Below are 17,640 nucleotides of genomic sequence, written 5' to 3' on the forward strand. Positions count from 1 at the left end.
AGGGGCCTATGGGAGGTCCCCAATCCAAGACTTCAGTTGCTAAACAGCAGTATTTTCATGATCAAGTGTAGAGGGCAAAACAAACATTAGCTGACAAGTTAGAGTTCTCTAATTATACTAGAAATTAAGGCTGTGACTAACAATTTTTTCTTATCATTACTGATTAATCTGCTGTTTATTTTCTCGATTAATTGACTAAATCGTTTAGTCTATAAAATGTCTGAAGAAAGTGAAAAATGCCATCACAATTTCCCAAAAAGTTAACATATTCATAAGTATCATTTTATTCAACTAAAAGTCCGAAAAAACCCAAAAAAACAGTTTATTTTCATATGTGACAAACAAAAACAGCAAGTAGTCACAATTTACAGTGGAATTTTGGCATTTTTTCTGGAAACGATTATTTGATTATCAAAATAGCTGCCTATTAATTTTTCCCGACTGATCAATTAACAGATTAATTGTTTCAACTCTACTAGAAATCCACTAAAATGTCATTCTCTCTGCATGACAGTCAATTAACAAACATCTAATTCTGACAGGTGAATGGGACAGAAGGGGAAATCGAGTATGAGGAAATCACACTGGAGAGAGTGAGTCTGACAATCTGATCTTTTAAACATATTCACAGTGTATGTATACTTTTTTTTGTAGTTCTACCATATTGATTATTAAGCGAGACATGAAGACATGTTTGATGCATGATCACTACAGTTTCCACTCCCTAAAGCCACACTCAAATGCCCCTGATGTGATGAATTATTTGCTGTGTGTTTTTGATTGTATTTGCTACTGCAGGGTAACTCAGGCCTGGGCTTCAGCATAGCAGGGGGAACAGACAATCCCCATGTGGGCGACGACCCCAGCATCTTCATCACCAAAATCATACCCGGAGGAGCTGCGGCTCAGGATGGACGACTGAGGTAAAGCCACATACACAGCTACAGTAAGCACAAAGCCAGCCATTAATGTTCCCACATATCAGAAATATGAAATCCAACAATCAAAATCTCATGTATACACCGGGGTGGCCGACTCGAGTTACAGAAACTTTTTTAGACCACGTCACATATTGAAAGAAATTTTTTTGTCTTGACATCCTGAGCCACCCAACCCCCAATATACCTATTAACCTATTATATTATATTATGTTATATTGGGCTATCTTATTTCAATATTAAGTTATTAGTATAAATAATATCGACTCATTCTCAATGACTCAGAATAAAAGCCAACAGGTGCTGTGCAGATTTACAGATAAATAATTTCACTTAAAATAAACAATGAATATAGTTAAATATGTTAAATGTAAGCAGCCAAAATAGTTTTGTCGGTCAGCTCAAATTCAGTCGTCTCTGTGTTGTGAGCTGAGATATTTCAGCTACTTTGAGCTTTTCTGTCAAATCTTTCCATCACTGCTCTGACGCTCACTTTTTTTCTGACTGCTGAGCTCCTGCAAAACTCCTGGGCCGGAAAGTGTGTTGTGTTACTATGACAAAGGGCAACAGTGAGTTGTCATGTCAGCTGCGACTGCCTGCATATCACTTAAATATGGTGATTTTTATATTTATTGCTTATTTATTCTGTTTTGATATGTTTGAAAACATAAACTTTAAAGTAGTTCATGTAAATGTTGGCAATTTTTTTAATGCAGTGAAACATTGGGAACCACGGCTCTACTATTCGCCCCGTCTTCTCTCCACACCTTCCAGCACAATTTCTTTTCAATTCACTTACACAATCAGTCAGTCTTCTATCAAACACTAAAAGAAGAGAAACAGCCCAAGAAGAGCCTCACCTCTTCATTTTAAGTGCAAAGTATTGTACCACAGTCTCCTCACACAGCCTCCTGACTGTCCAATCCACTCAGCACCATCACCTCAGATAGACCTGCCTGTTTAATTCAAGACCTGAACGCCTCAAACAGTCTTTCCACAATGGTATTTGCTTTTATTGTTTGTATTTTCTCTAAAACTGTAATGTTGCTTCTTTTTGATTCTGAATTTATTTTTTGGGTATGCTGTAAATGTTAAAAGAAGTCCCATTTAAACAAATGATGTGGCATGATAAGATAGGGCTAAATAGTTTTGTTTGTCAGATTGTTTTTTTTTGTGTTTGAGTTAGCGCCATGAAAGTCCAGACTCATACAGTAAGTATATACTTTTAATGGAGAAAACACATAGAAGCTAGCAGCAGCAACATATTTTAGATGGAAATAGTGTGTTCTTATCAAAGAAACTACGGCGAGAGACACCTGCAATTAAAGCCCAGGAGGATCAAATCCTGAAGGAGCCCACAGGAATATGTCACAAATGTCACATTTGTTTTCCCACTCTTGTAAAAGGCTGTAGTGCAGAAAGAGTTTGCCTTTCTGTGTAAAAAAAAACTGCACTTTATGAGCCGTTTTCCTGATTACACTGCAATAAACAAGACATGTATGGAGGCATCCTCCTCGTCCGCCTCTTTGTAGTTGACCCACAAATGTCCATCTGGAATGACTTCAGAGTTTAAAGCAGGCCTGAAGAGAAAGCTTATATTTGCTTGAATGCAGGTTTTTTTTTTCTTGGTTTTCACTGGCTGCTCCAGGCAACATATCAAAAATAACTTAAAACACTACGAACGATTACTATGCCTATCTAAAAAAAAAAAAAAAAATAAAAGGAATTCCTTACAAACCTTAAATTTTGGGGGGTTTTGAAACTCATGTTATACATGATAGTTTCAGATGGTTTGCAATCTCTATTTCATGACTCAAACACAAAAATCCTCAATCATTCTTTCTTTCAGGGTAATTCTTCCACACTGAATCACTCAACAGCCCTCTAAGATTTATTTGAAAAATCCCTGAAAATCTGAATAAAGATCCCCGTGAGGCTTATTAAAGCTTGATTTATAGTGCTAATTTGAAACATTTTATACAGCACATACTGTACACTTATACAATCTTAATAAATGTTGTATACACCCCTATGAGCACAGAGCTACAGAGAACATAAAGGGATGCTCTATGAGTTGCTAGAAGTGCAAGCATCAAAAAATGTGTTACTGTTACGATAAAAACGTGCTCTTCAAAATATATATTTAACATTGCCTCACAAACAATGTGCAGCTCAGACTTGAAGATGTCAGCAACCATTTGTTCCCTGCGTTTAGTGATGTATCTCAGTGGTTAAACCTCTTGCAGCCCTCAAGAATTATTTCCGTCTTACAAAATTTTACACACTATAATTTACATGGCCGTAAAATCAATTTTAAGCACATGAATGGAATAGTGATAAGTAGAGTTTTTAGGCCCTTGGAGGAAAGAATGTGTACTTCTTAAAATAGCTATTTCATCCAAATCTGCCTGCTTGAAAATCTGCTTTTCTTCCGCACACAGGCTGACACTTTCACTTCACATATCAGCTCATCATTTTCAAGAGCAGTTAACACAAATAGAGCTATACTTCAGCTATCCCTTGTGCTAGATCCATTTCTACCCTCTTTAACATTGGATACTGAGAACTGGGGGGGAAAAGGGCAGATGTCTGTGGTGAAACCGGATCACCAATACAGCTATCGTTTGAGATGGACTTCTTCTGACCTCCTCTGGTGGTGTATTACGTCCAATTCCTTCACCAAAACAAAAACTCATGCTGTATTTTCCCTCTCCCTCCCTTCTCTCTTTCTCTCCTTCCAATTTTTTTAGTGTGAACGACTGCATCCTATTTGTGAATGATGTTGATGTGAGGGAGGTGACACACAGCCAAGCCGTGGAGGCTCTTAAGGAGGCAGGTGCTATCGTCCGCCTCTACGTACTCCGCAGGAAACCAGCAGCAGAGAAAGTCACTGAAATCAAACTCATCAAAGGGCCTAAAGGTATGTGGAAGTGTGGACTGTGTACAGCATAGATGCTTTTGTGTGGGCTTAAGGATGCTTTCTACCCAGCTAAGCTGTGCCCTCTGGATTTGGAAAATCTTCTCTGTGTTAACCCGTACCTCCTTTTGCTCACTCTCTGCCTCTCTCATCGCTCCCTTTTCTCAGGATTAGGTTTCAGCATTGCTGGAGGGGTGGGAAACCAGCACATACCAGGAGATAACAGTATCTATGTCACCAAGATCATTGAAGGCGGAGCGGCTCATAAAGATGGGCGTCTGCAGATTGGGGATAAGATCTTAGCGGTCAGTCACTTATATATATATATATATGATAACAGCATGCAGAGATATGAGCCCACACAAATACATATGTCACTGACTCAGACTCTCACCTATTAAGCACTTGAACACACATTCACACATCGCATACGTGTGTACTTGAGCATTAAGAGCCAAGATAAATTACAGCTATGATTTTCATGGTCTGAAATTACTTTCATTAATATGTTAATAGATGTGTAGGATGGGATAAATGTTGAGGAGTAGCGCTGCCACAATGAGTCTCGAGCAGCATTACTGCCATCTGCTGGACATCGGAGACTGGTGCAGCTGATGGCGAGCTCAACACCAGCAACCTCAAAATGGTGCTTGGTTTCTACTAAATGGTGTCTGAGGCAATGCTTTACCTCTAAATGGGATATGGCAGCATGCTCCTGCTCATGATGAATCTGTTCAGAAATACATTTATGATTGGTGGCTTAATGAACTCATATGTAATAATGCTCTTTTTTTATAGCCTTTTGTAGTTAAGGGTGAGAATCTGCATAATACCTTTAGGGACCAGGGAGACCCTTCAGAGAAGAGAGGAAATATTCAACAGTATATAAAAGATTTTCTGCCTATCTTTGCAGGAAACCCACCTAAATATTTTGTTTTGCCTAAAGTAATAAATAGTGCTGATCTGGACTGTGATACTGTAGTTTAAGTATCTAATTAAATGAATGCATGAATATATTTAGCAGCTCATTTTATAATGTGTAATATTTAAATTGATATATAACAAGTCATTTGAAGCTAAATGGTCTAGCATTGAAAATGTGCTTTGGTAATTATTTTCATTATTAATTAATCTGCTGATTATTTTTTATTTTCTCAATTGATGAATACGTAGTTTTGCCTATAAAATATCACAAAATAGTGATAATTTCCCAGCGTCAAGGGTAATGTCTTTAAATGTCTTATTTTGTACGACCAACAGTCCAAGACTGAGATAAGTACAGATATTCAGTTTACTGTCATGTCTGACAAAGAAAAGTATTAAATCATCACATTTGAGAGGCTGAAACCAGCTTATTTCTGGAATATTTGCTTAAAAATGACTAAAATGATTATTCACTTACTAAAAGTTGCTGATTCATTTTCTGTCATTCAACTAATCGATTAATCCACTTATTGTTGCAGCTCTAATGTACTTTTTATTGTTCGTCTTGCACTCACAGTCACTTCATCATAACTGCGATGATCTGATTGCTGCTAAAATCTAAATTTGATCAGCTGGTGTTGTCTTGATCATAAATGTTGAGAAGCATTATGAGTCGCCCTAGCTACTATCAGACCCTTCATGTGGGAGATCCAATATCATCTCTGGTCTTAAGAGCCATAATAGCAGCTCCCTTTCAGTCTTGTATTGCTCTAGTTTGCGTTTGACAGTCCTGATTGTATTGTTGTGAACAATCAGGTGAACAACGTGTGTCTGGAGGATGTGATGCATGAGGATGCGGTGGGGGCTCTGAAGAACACAGCCGAGGTGGTGTACCTCAGGGTGGCCAAGCCCAACAACCTGTTCCTGACCAACTCCTACAACCCTCCGGACCTCACCAGCAGTAAGTCCTTCTGTCTCTTTGTCTGACTTTCTGACTTGGCAAGGCATCAGGACACATTTAGTGGGTTTAGGGTTAAAATCAGACCAGACAACTTTGTAACAAAATGTCCAACTTTTGTATTGATGTATTTCCAAGAATTTACACCCACAAAAATGGCAGCTCTTTCTTCAAATTTAGAATTGTAATGTCAAAAATAGAGTACAGAGGGAGAGAGGCAATAACTTGTTCTTTCTAAATCACTGAGATGACTGCAGGAGTTCAGTGAAAATTCAACGCTGAAGTGTACAGGTTCAAGGATTTTTAGTTTGTTGCTTTTTCACAAAAACTGAACATTTCCCTTGACCTGAATCTGTCACTTGATGAAAGCCTGCCCTTGTAACAAGAAAGAATTACATCATAGAAACACACTTTTTGCAATAGTCTTTCAGGAGATGATTACAGAGTACTTCATACGAAACATAGACAAAATATCACATTCCACAAGTGCATTTAGTCAGTGGAAAAACAAGAGGCCAAAAGTTTGAGCTGCCGTAAGACATTACATAGCTGTGCATAACACCTGTCTGGTGTATTATATCTCTTTTAATTTTGTGTGTATTTTTCCAGCATATTCCCATATGGATACTGAACTCAGCCACCCCAACTATCTCGGGTCAGATTACCCACAAGCCCTTACTCCCACCTCACCTAGTCGGTTTTCTCCGGTTCTGCACGGCCTGATGGGAGATGATGACATCCCCAGGTGAGAAATGATCCTTCAGCTATACATCATGCATATTGATTTATTGGCAGTTTTAGCGTTAGCAGTAAAAGTAGCAATAGGAGTAGGATTAGCAGTATTAGTGTTAGTATTCCTTCATGTATTTAAGTTTGCATTGTGCATATTATTCAGAATGTGAATCAGGTTTATTGCTCAGTAGGTATAATAGTTATTACCGGTAATTTCCCTCCCTCCTCTGTCTCTTTTCTAGGGAGCCTCGCAGAGTTCTGATCCACCGAGGCTCCACAGGTCTGGGATTCAATATTGTTGGAGGAGAGGATGGAGAGGGAATCTTTATCTCCTTCATCCTGGCAGGAGGGCCAGCTGACCTCAGTGGAGAGCTGCACAAGGGCGATCAGATCCTCAGTGTAAAGACGATTTATCCTTATAAAGTTGTCACACACATACACACACACAGGCTTTCAACAGTGGCACCATCATTTTTCAATTGTTGTTGTTAATGGTCATGTTGTGTGTGCATCAGGTGAACGGCGTGGACTTGCGTATGGCCACACATGAACAAGCAGCTGCAGCACTGAAGAACGCCGGCCAGACAGTGACCATCATCGCTCAGTACAGACCCGACGGTAAAGCGACAACTGTCATATACAGTATAACAAGCCTTCAAACAAAGAGTGTGTCACTGTTAACACAGTCAGTGCCAGTGCAGGAAATATTTCTAACTTTTAATGCAACCATCATTATACTGATGTGACATAGTGACGGTATTTTTTAATTGCTAATAAGACGCAATCAAATCAATAAGCAGAAAATCTCCTTGTCCCAAAATTTTTAATGAGCCGTCAGTGGAGTTAAAGGCCTGGTTTTGTTTTGTTTCCTCTGCCAAGGAGCGTCTGTGTGTTTGTTTGGTTGTTAGCAGAATATCTTAAAAACAGTTTTCTAGGGCTGCAACTAACAACTATTTTCATTATTTATTCATCAAATACCAAAGAACTGTGTAAACCTAAAGATGGTTAAATGTACTATAATGTAAAAGAATGAAAAGCAGAAAATTCTCAAATTTTAGAACATGAAAAACATCAAATTTTTGGTTTTTTTAATGATAATTAATTAGTTATCAAAATAGTAATAATAAAATTATATATATATATATATATATATATATATATATATATATATATATATATATATATATATACGTATATGTATATGTATGTATATATGTATATATATACATAATAAATAGCAGTACTAGTAAATTAGTAAATAGTAAAGTAATAGCGCTACTGATTTCAATAGAATAAGGTGGAAATTTAGGCCATGGGCAAAGATACATGAAAGTAGTAATTAGTAGTTAGTAATTAGTCATTTAAATACTATTGAAAACAAACAGAATTCTACTATGAGTTACATTTATTCAGTCCTTTTTAGTGTCACAGCAATCCCTCACCTCATAAAACACAACATAAAATTATTCAATTTAGTTCCATGCAGTATATAGATTTTAAATCAGGGAAAAAGACAGTTGGAACGGGATTAGTACTTGGAATAGCTGAGTTGAGGTATGGCATTTGGTATCAGGAGAGAAAAAGTTGGATCAGTGCAACTTCATCATCACTTACGAAATTAAACTTTTGACGTGACTGAGACTCAGTCAATAGATCTTTGTGTTTGTTTTTCTCTGTTTCAGAGTACAGTCGTTTTGAGGCTAAGATCCATGACTTGAGGGAACAGCTGATGAACAGCAGCATGGGCTCTGGGACTACGACGCTAAGGAGCAACCCAAAGAGAGGCTTCTACATCAGGTCTGATACTCAAAGTAGAAACAGCACCACTGGTATAGTATGACAGATTGCACAAGGCTTTCGGGGTAATGCATCCTTTGGCTTCCATAATAGTGGAGGTCGACAGCTGTTGGGCAGAAGTGGTTGTGATTACATTTCTACATTTACTGTCAACTTCAAAGTATTTAAAATATGAAGGGCTAGTTTAATCTTATGCTGCTTTTAATGAGGAAATGATCATTTATAGGTATTTCTTTTTGTAGCAAGATTACGAGATTGTTAAAGCAATGGTAAATGGTCCGGTAGAGGCCTCATGGTAGGCTGATTTCAACTTAGGCTAGTTTTTAAGAAACTGTGTTTATCCTTGAATTACTGGAGCAGTATTACACTGCAGACAATGCTTATGTGTCTTAGAGGCTTCAAAGCTGTGTGATGGAAACCAAAACTACAATACGAGGCACAATATGTACAAGCAATCACAAAATACTACATACATTACATAGGCCTACAAGAAAGAGGAAAATGTACCGTATGTGACTGTAAATAGTACTGGCTGAAGTCGACTACAAACTCAGTCCAGTATGTTCAAAATTTCTTTTGGGCTGAGCAGTTTATTCCCTCTTAACATCCAGTTTTGTGCATTTAGCCTTTTCATGTTTTTATAATAAGGTTCTGTTTCATGTCTTTGCGGGTTTAATTCATGGTATAAAACTTTAATAGACGTTTTTTCTGAAATGTCTGAGGAGAAAATAGATTGTGAATCACAGGCTGCTGAAAAAGAGAGCGGTCACTTCAACAAGCCTTTCAGCAGGTCCCAATTCAGGCCTAAATTAACACAATGTGGTGCCCTGGGGCGTTCACACCAAATGTGTACATTAAAGGTACAAACTGTAATGGAATAAATATTATATAATAAATTTACATAATACAGTAAACCTATGTAAGGTTACACAGTCCAATAAACACACATGTACCACAGTACCACTTATGTGGCTTTACATGTATCTAGAAGATTCAAGATATTTACTGCCCATTCTAGATTTACTGTATATACCACCATTGATTTGCTGTGTTGCTTACTATGATTTAGACTACAGATTTAACCATGTAGGCTCACTGTGTATGGTAAATAAAAATGCAATAGTTTACCACATAAACCTGCTGTGTTTTAAGAGCTCTATGCCTTACATATAAACATAATACAGTATATCAAATTATACTTCTGTTACACCAATTTTTTTTCCAAAATGCCAAATTGCTGCATAGAAAGCAGTGTTGATCATCCCATGCACATCTCACTTCTGCTAAATAGTGTAAATACCGTCAACATGACGAAAGCAACTCACCACTGCTTCAGCACCCTCAACAGGGCCAGTCCACTCATGACATCTACTGTCGAAGAGTAATCACACCAACCAGCCAACTCCACAATGCACGGCGATGTGACAGTGTTGACTGAAATTTATGAAAATAATATCATAGTGAGATTAAAGCAGAATGCTCCTAATAAGCATCATATTCTGTGCAACCAGTTCAAACAGAAAAGCCTACCACAACGAGGACACATCAGATTATTAAACCACATCACACTGCACGGAGTATAAGGGAGTATGAGCCTTACCTTTACGGGAGTTTCCTTAATTTGGCTCAATAGCCAGCAGTGACGGGTTGGCCCTGGGTCATGCTGTCTTTTCTGGATGTCTCTGGTCATATGGGATTACATTTGTGTCATTCTCTTTATACATCCGTGTTTTGAAGCCTCGGATTTAGCGATTTGGCTGTCGCCATCTTTGATTTTTGGAGCCAAAAGTGACCATGTTTGGACGAGAGGGTGGAGCTGACCCTAGCGCCGGCTGCTAGCTTGATTAACACCGTGCATTTACAGTCTATGGTTAACTGTGATAATGCTAATGCTAATGCTAATTTCCGCTAGCGAAAAACAGGCCATTTAAACTAAATGTACTTACCGAAAAAACGGCCATAATTTACAAAATGAACATCATGATGCATTAAGAAGACTTGAAATTAGCGATTGGGACTATAAACTCATTAGGAAATTGTTTACTGAGGTAATAAATCAAGTGAGAAGTAGAGTCATTTTCTCATAGACTTCCATACAATCGGACTTCTTTTTGCAGCCAGTGGAGATGCAACCTGCTGGCCATTAGAGAGAATGCAGGTTTAAGGCACTTCCGCATCGGCTTCACTTTTCAGACCGGGAGTGGGAGTTACCCGCTTGGGACGACCAAAAAGTGTAGATAGGGACGAGAACCACTGCAAATCAGGACAGGTAGAGCAGTCCAGCATAGATGCTGGTCTACTTACCGGTGCTGTCAGGGCTAGCATGAGGAACAAGGTCTATCGAGTGTCGGTGAGTGAAGTTAGCAAGAGACGGATGAGTATAATGTATTAATTCATATTAGTGTTATGTAATTATCATTATAGACTGGTATGTTGGTCTGTTATTAATATTATATAAATATAACCTGCATACTAAAAAAAAATAATTAACTTAAGATTTTTCATATATTTAACTTCATAGAGAAGAGAGAAGTAGATAGTGTCCTCACCTGATCTGTAGATTTTATAAATTCAACCTTTATCACAAACAGCAACACTAATGTAGCTGCAAGTCCTGCCCCACATGTTTTAAACAGCGGGTTTCTCATGGTCCTGATCAGCTTAACACCTTCCTGGTATTTTCTATCCATACTGCCAGCTAAATTGTTATCTAGATCACTGCACTGTATTTGGAAATGCCAAAAACCTCTTGTTTGATTGCGTTTCTATTACTGTACACAGAAATGTGGTTACATCTTGAATTTTACATTCAAGTTTAAAACTGTTTGTGTGAGTTGGAGGACATCCAGAATTTTTAATTTGATGCAGGCTTAACAAAATAACATCTTGCATTTGGATGTTTCTCTATATTAAACTTGAAACTGAAGCACTGTAAAAAGCAGTCATGATATATAGGTTACAGTTGAGGTTTTCAAACAGTGTGGGAAAATATTTTGTAATTATGAAGATTCTTAAGACAAAATGTAAGAGGTGTATTCCAAATATTTTTATTCAAGTGGTCACACAGAATTTTTTTTAAGTGACTGTTTGAATTTTCATCACTTTCATCACTCAGGGCCCTTTTTGACTATGACAAGACTGCAGACTGTGGCTTCCTCAGTCAGGCGCTGGGCTTCAAGTTCGGGGATGTGCTGCATGTGTTGGACTGCGGAGACGAGGAGTGGTGGCAGGCCCGAAAGGTCTGCCCCCAGAACGAGGCCGAGGAGGTCGGCTTCATCCCCAGCAAGCACAGGTAAGACACATTTCTCACTGCGAGTGTGTGTGGGAGCAATTAGTGATCTCTTATTACATTTCAAGAATTATTTAACATCTTGATGAAATTTTGTGTGTGACTGAAAATACCCGTACAGGAGTTATTAGGCCAGATGCCAATTTAACCACCTTTTAGCTTGATCTTTCATATATTTGAACCTTTAAACTTAAACAGAATTATGCAAGGCAAACAGTATTTCTCCATAACCAAATGTAATGTTTTTATTTTTTCTTCCTCATCACTACAGGGTGGAAAGAAAAGAATGGTCTCGTGTTAACACCAAAGAGAGGGTAGGTTCATTCATCAGAGCTGTTTGTTTCCTTCAAACTGTGTCCCAGTGTGTAAATCTTTACTCTCACCTCTGCTGCAGGACCATGGTCGGGACAGCCTGAGTACTCAAGGTAATTAGTGCGTAGTATATTAACACCACAAGCCAACATTTACACAAGTTACTGATTTTTTAGCATGTTATAGCTAATACTGTAATAATGGGCATGTGCACCAACAAGATTTGACATGTAAATAGCAACTGGACACACTCTGTAGGATACTGTGTTGTGTATTGATGGTAATATTAAAGGACGGGGTCACAATTTTTCAAGTGTGTCTTAAAATAATAGTCTGGTGCCCAAATGAACATTGAAATAGATTTTTCTTACAATAATCATTCCTCCATTAAAAGATCCCTTCATAATGCACTTACAGTGTAAGTGATGGGGGCCAAAATCCACAGTCCTCCTTCTGTGCAAAAATGTTTTTAAAAGTTTATCTAAAGTTAATGTGAAGCCTCCAAGCCATCCAAAATAGTCAAATCAAATATCTTTCAATGTTATAGTCTTTTTAGTGCCAAAGTCCCTCTTTTTGTCACTATATTTCCACCGCAGTTCAACAGGGAGACAGTGTCCGAGGAAACACAAAGAGGGAATTTTATGCTAAAAAGCTAAATGTAGCAGATATCCACTTGTTATGACTAACTCAGACTGCTGAAGCCCCATATAACCTTCAGATATTTTTAAAACTTTTTTAGATTTTAAATGCATTTTTGCACAACATGACTGTGTGGACACTCTTGGCCCCCATCACTTACACTGAAAGTGCATTTGAAGGGGATCTTTTAATAGCCAGTATGAACAGGAGGAATGATTACAGCAAGGAAAACCTCTTTCAGTTTTCATTGTACCTGCCTGTTGTTTTAAGACAGACTTAAAAAATTGTGTTCTTGTCCTTTAGTACCTCAACTGAAGGTGCACTTCCTCATGCAAATCCATCAACTGCCAATAACTGCAGACACGGAGCAGTCCTTTCCCTGCCTTTGCCGTAATTTTGTGGCATTGCCAACGAAATGCTTCACCACCTATTCTTAGACATTACACAGACATTACATTAACATGCCAAATATAAACACAAGCAGACTTCATCCATATTTCCCACCTCCGAAACAGTTACGTCACAGACAGCACACACAAATACAGACACACCCACACATGCAGACACAAACCTGGATGTCATTTGATAATAATGGTAAAAAGAAATTTGGCTTCAATGCTTTGATGTTCTGTCACCAGGGAGAGATAAACCCTCACACAGTTATGAGACAGTCACCCAAGTGGAAGGTAAGGTCACTCAAAAGAATGATTGAAGTCCATCATTTGAAGCTATAAAGTAACTTTTTTGTTTTGATTTCCCTTTGTTGAATGCCGCTGCCGTCTTTTTCTCTCCCTCTCTCATCATGCTAAGTTCATTATGCGAGGCCCATCATCATTCTGGGTCCTGTGAAGGACAGGATAAATGATGACCTGTTGTCTGAGTTCCCTGATAAATTTGGATCTTGTGTCCCACGTAAGTAATTATGCTGTCAGTCACAGATCCGTTCTCTGTTTTTTATTTAATGTCACCTGCAGCCATTTTCGGGTAATGTCTGCATAATGCATCCCTCCCAGTGAAATAATTGCTTTAATTTTTAAGATTTAAAGTGGTGTGAGCGTATACGCTGCTTTTATTGTTTTGTTCTTCACTTGACAGACACCACACGGCCCAAGAGGGAATATGAGGTGGATGGGCGGGACTATCACTTTGTGTCGTCAAGGGAACAGATGGAGAAGGACATCCAGAGCCATCGGTTCATCGAGGCGGGCCAGTACAACAGTCACCTGTACGGCACCAGTGTCCAGAGTGTCCGTGAGGTGGCTGAGCAGGTGCGCGGCAACATGTTGTGTCAGGGGGAAAAAAAATTAATGGCAATGATCTAATTTTTTAAAATGGGGTAATTACTTCCAAATCCATTTAAAATGTGAAAATTAACTTACTAACAGAAAAGATCAAGCGCAGGACTATTATTTAAATATGATGAACTTATAAGTGGTCGACTTTTTATTTCAGTAATTTTAGCTCTTTTATGAAAGCAATACGCTATTAGAGAACAGTTCAGGCAATTAGCTGCAACCTCATATTTAATTAATTTAATTAACTAGCCATTTGAAAAGTTGTTACTTAAACAGCAGTTTGTGTTTATTAATCCGTATCGTTTATTCCCTTCTCTGTGTGTGTGCACAAGTAGCAGGGGAAGCACTGCATCCTGGATGTGTCAGCCAATGCGGTGCGCAGACTACAAGCTGCTCAGCTTCATCCCATCGCCATCTTTGTCCGGCCCAAGTCACTGGAGAATGTCCTGTATGTACTGTTGAAGTTCTTTTTGCATTTAATACACTGTACATCATAGAAATATGTGCTACAATAGATGATTTTGTGCATGATGTGAACAGAGAGATCAACACTCGCCTGACAGAAGAGCAGGCCAGGAAAGGAATGGATCGAGCCCTCAAACTAGAACAAGACTTCCTAGAGTGTTTCTCAGGTAAGAGCAGAGCGCACGTGTCTATATGACGTGAACGCACAGAAATGACGTACACACAAGTGAACACACAGAGATGAGGATTTCTGAGTTACAAACTGCACTATCTACACACCATTTATACTTACGAGTGGATTCGGGTTGTACATATTTTCCATTCACTGCAGGTGTTTGTGTTCACCAGTATTAAAACATGCCTCTGCCACAAAAGATGAACCTCACATTTCCATTTTGGTGGCCGAGCAAATGGGAAACTGAATGCCTCCTGGGAGGACTCTGGGCATTTTAACATTTAAGAGACACTTTTAGGGCGAATCGCAGCAGTTGACAGAATATAAATGTTATGTTTCCTCCCAAATCCACGGCTGTCTGCAATTTATAACAAACCATGAACAGATGCTTAATGTTACATTTTATCAGCCACTGAATAAATATGTGGGAGACTTTGTAGAAATACATACATAATAGAAATGTGCCTGTTGTTCATCACTGTAATTTTACACAATATTGACAACGTACACAATGTAATCAAACCATGATGTACATTGATTATTCCTCACAATTGCAAACACATCTGATAAACGTCCATCCTCTCTCATTTTCTCTCCCCTCCTCTCCCCCATATGTTGTTTTCCTGCTACCTACTGCCTCTCCTCTCTCTTCGCTTGCCAATATCTGTGCCCCCTTTTTTTTTCCACTACTCCTCGTTGTTTTTTCTCCTTCCCTTGCACACCCTGTGTCCTACTGCAGCTGTCGTGGAAGGGGACAGCTTCGAAGAGGTCTATCACAAAGTAAAGACAGTGATTGAGGAGCAATCAGGGCCTTACATCTGGATCCCCACTCGGGAGAGGCTGTGATGCTGCACCCGCTCAACCACCCCTCCCTCCCTCACAGCCACCGACCAACACCACCCTTCACCCTCACAGCCAAGCCAGCCTCGCCTGCCTGTCCGTCCTCCAGCAAAGTCAGTGCTTAGGCAATCACAGAGAATGACACAGAGAGACAAATGCATACTAAGACAAACACAGGAAGTGACACAGCGAGGCAAAGAACAATACCAAAAAAGAGACTCTGAGACAGATATGAACACAGTGATGTGTAATTAGACTGAAACAGACTGAGAGAAAAGACTTAATCAGTATTCCACTTTAATGAGGCAGGACTGAGTACTGAGGCCCTGTTCACACTTGGCATTAAAATACATCTTGATCACAGGTGGATGGCTCTAAATACAGCTGCACATACAGCTGGGGACCCAAATGTCCTAAACACAGTTTATGTAGTGATGCCAGACAACTTAGACAAAATTAAAATGTGTGTATAAGAGGTGAGGTACCTCAATCTTTATCCCTTGTCGTATGGCAGAGTGTAAATGTGTGTTTTCTCCATGTAGATGCCGTTTCCAAGCAGATAAAAGCATATGTGAAGTGAAATCCAATCAGAGGTGAGACAGATTCCAGATGCATTCTGATGCCAAGTGTGAACTGCCGTCCATCTCATCTGGATCTAGACAGTCTGGATATATCTGGACACAAGACATTAGGTCTGAGCAGGGCTTTAAAAGGGAGTAGAGGGTGACCCAGCAGGGATGGACCCTGAGGTAGTTTTAAGCCCGCCTCGCCCTCCCCGCCCCTCTCAAGTCTCACGCCCCCATTGAACGCCTCCACGCGCCTATGTCTGAGATGGAGGTGCCCAAAAAGACGTTGGCCCCTCTTTTTATATCACCTCCACGCTTTCTCTCCTCCTCCTCCTCCTCCTGTCAGCTCTGTCTTGTTTCAGGACAGAAAAGGGGGAAGACCGAGAACGGGGCGCCCAGATTCCCCATTGACCAGGAGTCTTTTCTCGGCAAAGAGAGTCCCTTTTCTTGTGAATCTCTTCTTGGTTCTGAGTGACACCTCAGCGACCAAGACTGACATTTGCTCAATCACCCATGTCGAATATTGCGAGGCATTATTTAAAGGCAGTTCAAATAATTATAATGAAGAAAAACTCATATGCTGAATTTGTGCATGCATCCTCAAAGACAATGGAGACAGGAGACAAAAACAATGGAAAAATCAGACTTAAAAAAAAGAAAAGAAAAAATAATAATAAAAAGAAAGGCGAGTAAGTAGGGTGTGTTCTCCTTCTCCACCTCCTTATTGTGGAGGAGTTTTTAAGCATGTCTCATGAAGGAAGAAGAGAAGAGAGGTACGGTCATGAGATATGGTCATGAGAGGCTAGTCCTGAGCGCAGTAGATGCTCTGACATACAGTTTAGCCTCTGCTCTCTTATGCACACACACTCACGCGCACCCACACACAAACATACACTCTCACACCCATCCACCGAAACACACACACACACACACACACACACACACACACACACACACACACACACACACACACACACACACACACACACACACACACACACACACACACACGTAGAGTTGTAACCTCAGCTGTAACCTAGCACACTCCTAGTACGGGGGGACTGGCTGTTCTGGCCTGCTTGTCAGAATCCAGGATGAATGTTATCTCTCTAGGCACAAACAGCAGAGCTGTTAGCTTCATCGCACCACAGCCAAACTCACCCACCACTCTTCCAAAAGAAACCCCTCAGCCGCAGACGTACACACTGTTTCCAGTGGCCGCAGTAAAAAGCCATGGCGCGGGTGTGTGTGTCTGTGTGTGTTTCGCGTGTGTGTGCGTGCGTCTCCATGTGTGCACACCTTTGTGCACATTCATGTGTGGAAACTCCTCTGTATGGGAGGAATAGGTCTTCTTTTATTCTCTCTCTTCCACTTTTTCTCTGCTTCTTTCTCCCTCTTGTGTCCACACAATTTAAAGCTAAGTCATGTTTAACAAATAAATGGCCTATATATATAAATATAAATATATATATATATATACATATATATATATCTTTTTTATGACAATTTCTAACGGGACTAAGTCTGTAAAAATCAACATCTCCAAACAATATTCCATGGATTCCTTTGGGTAATATTGCAGTTTGGTTGTTGAATTTACTCACCTTCCCATTTTATTGTTGTCAGACAGAAATAACTGAAGCATTCAAGTCGATATAAAGCAGACCTCAGTAGAGCTTTGAACTGACACATTTGACGTGTTCTTGTATACGTTGAAAAACGAATTGAAACACATGTACAATGCAGCCGTGTGTGTCTGCGTGACTGTGTGCGAGTGCATACGTGTGTTTGCT

The 17,640-nt window shown here is 39.5% G+C and overlaps 2 protein-coding genes across 13 annotated transcripts in view; one reads left to right on the top strand and one right to left on the bottom strand.

Annotated features, from left to right (window-relative positions):
- zbtb20 (zinc finger and BTB domain containing 20) overlaps window positions 1-11,277 on the bottom strand; it is a 102,651-nt gene extending 91,374 nt beyond the window's left edge. For 4 of the 12 annotated variants that reach the window (XR_006099616.1, XM_042431256.1, XM_042431254.1 and 1 more), the window contains exons 1-2: window positions 9,867-10,206; window positions 9,592-9,700 (exon numbers count right to left, since the gene is read on the bottom strand). The gene's annotated coding sequence lies outside the window, so the exon portion shown is untranslated. The other 8 variants (XM_042431258.1, XM_042431259.1, XR_006099617.1 and 5 more) reach the window with 6 other exon arrangements.
- LOC121910183 (disks large homolog 4) overlaps window positions 1-16,776 on the top strand; it is a 45,122-nt gene extending 28,346 nt beyond the window's left edge. Inside the window, exons 5-22 of the mRNA XM_042431262.1 lie at window positions 543-593; window positions 799-923; window positions 3,689-3,858; window positions 4,024-4,160; window positions 5,596-5,740; window positions 6,347-6,482; window positions 6,712-6,868; window positions 6,985-7,087; window positions 8,152-8,266; window positions 11,382-11,558; window positions 11,827-11,869; window positions 11,950-11,980; window positions 13,145-13,192; window positions 13,317-13,418; window positions 13,602-13,774; window positions 14,137-14,249; window positions 14,342-14,433; window positions 15,181-16,776. Coding sequence (XP_042287196.1) covers window positions 543-593; window positions 799-923; window positions 3,689-3,858; window positions 4,024-4,160; window positions 5,596-5,740; window positions 6,347-6,482; window positions 6,712-6,868; window positions 6,985-7,087; window positions 8,152-8,266; window positions 11,382-11,558; window positions 11,827-11,869; window positions 11,950-11,980; window positions 13,145-13,192; window positions 13,317-13,418; window positions 13,602-13,774; window positions 14,137-14,249; window positions 14,342-14,433; window positions 15,181-15,287 — 2,025 coding nt within the window. The 3' untranslated portion in view covers window positions 15,288-16,776. The remainder of the gene's footprint in view (window positions 1-542; window positions 594-798; window positions 924-3,688; window positions 3,859-4,023; window positions 4,161-5,595; window positions 5,741-6,346; window positions 6,483-6,711; window positions 6,869-6,984; window positions 7,088-8,151; window positions 8,267-11,381; window positions 11,559-11,826; window positions 11,870-11,949; window positions 11,981-13,144; window positions 13,193-13,316; window positions 13,419-13,601; window positions 13,775-14,136; window positions 14,250-14,341; window positions 14,434-15,180) is intronic.
- Window positions 16,777-17,640: the final 864 nt, after the last annotated feature.

The sequence above is a fragment of the Thunnus maccoyii genome, chromosome 13 (assembly GCF_910596095.1).
Source record: "Thunnus maccoyii chromosome 13, fThuMac1.1, whole genome shotgun sequence".
NCBI classification, from domain to species: Eukaryota; Metazoa; Chordata; class Actinopteri; order Scombriformes; family Scombridae; genus Thunnus; species Thunnus maccoyii.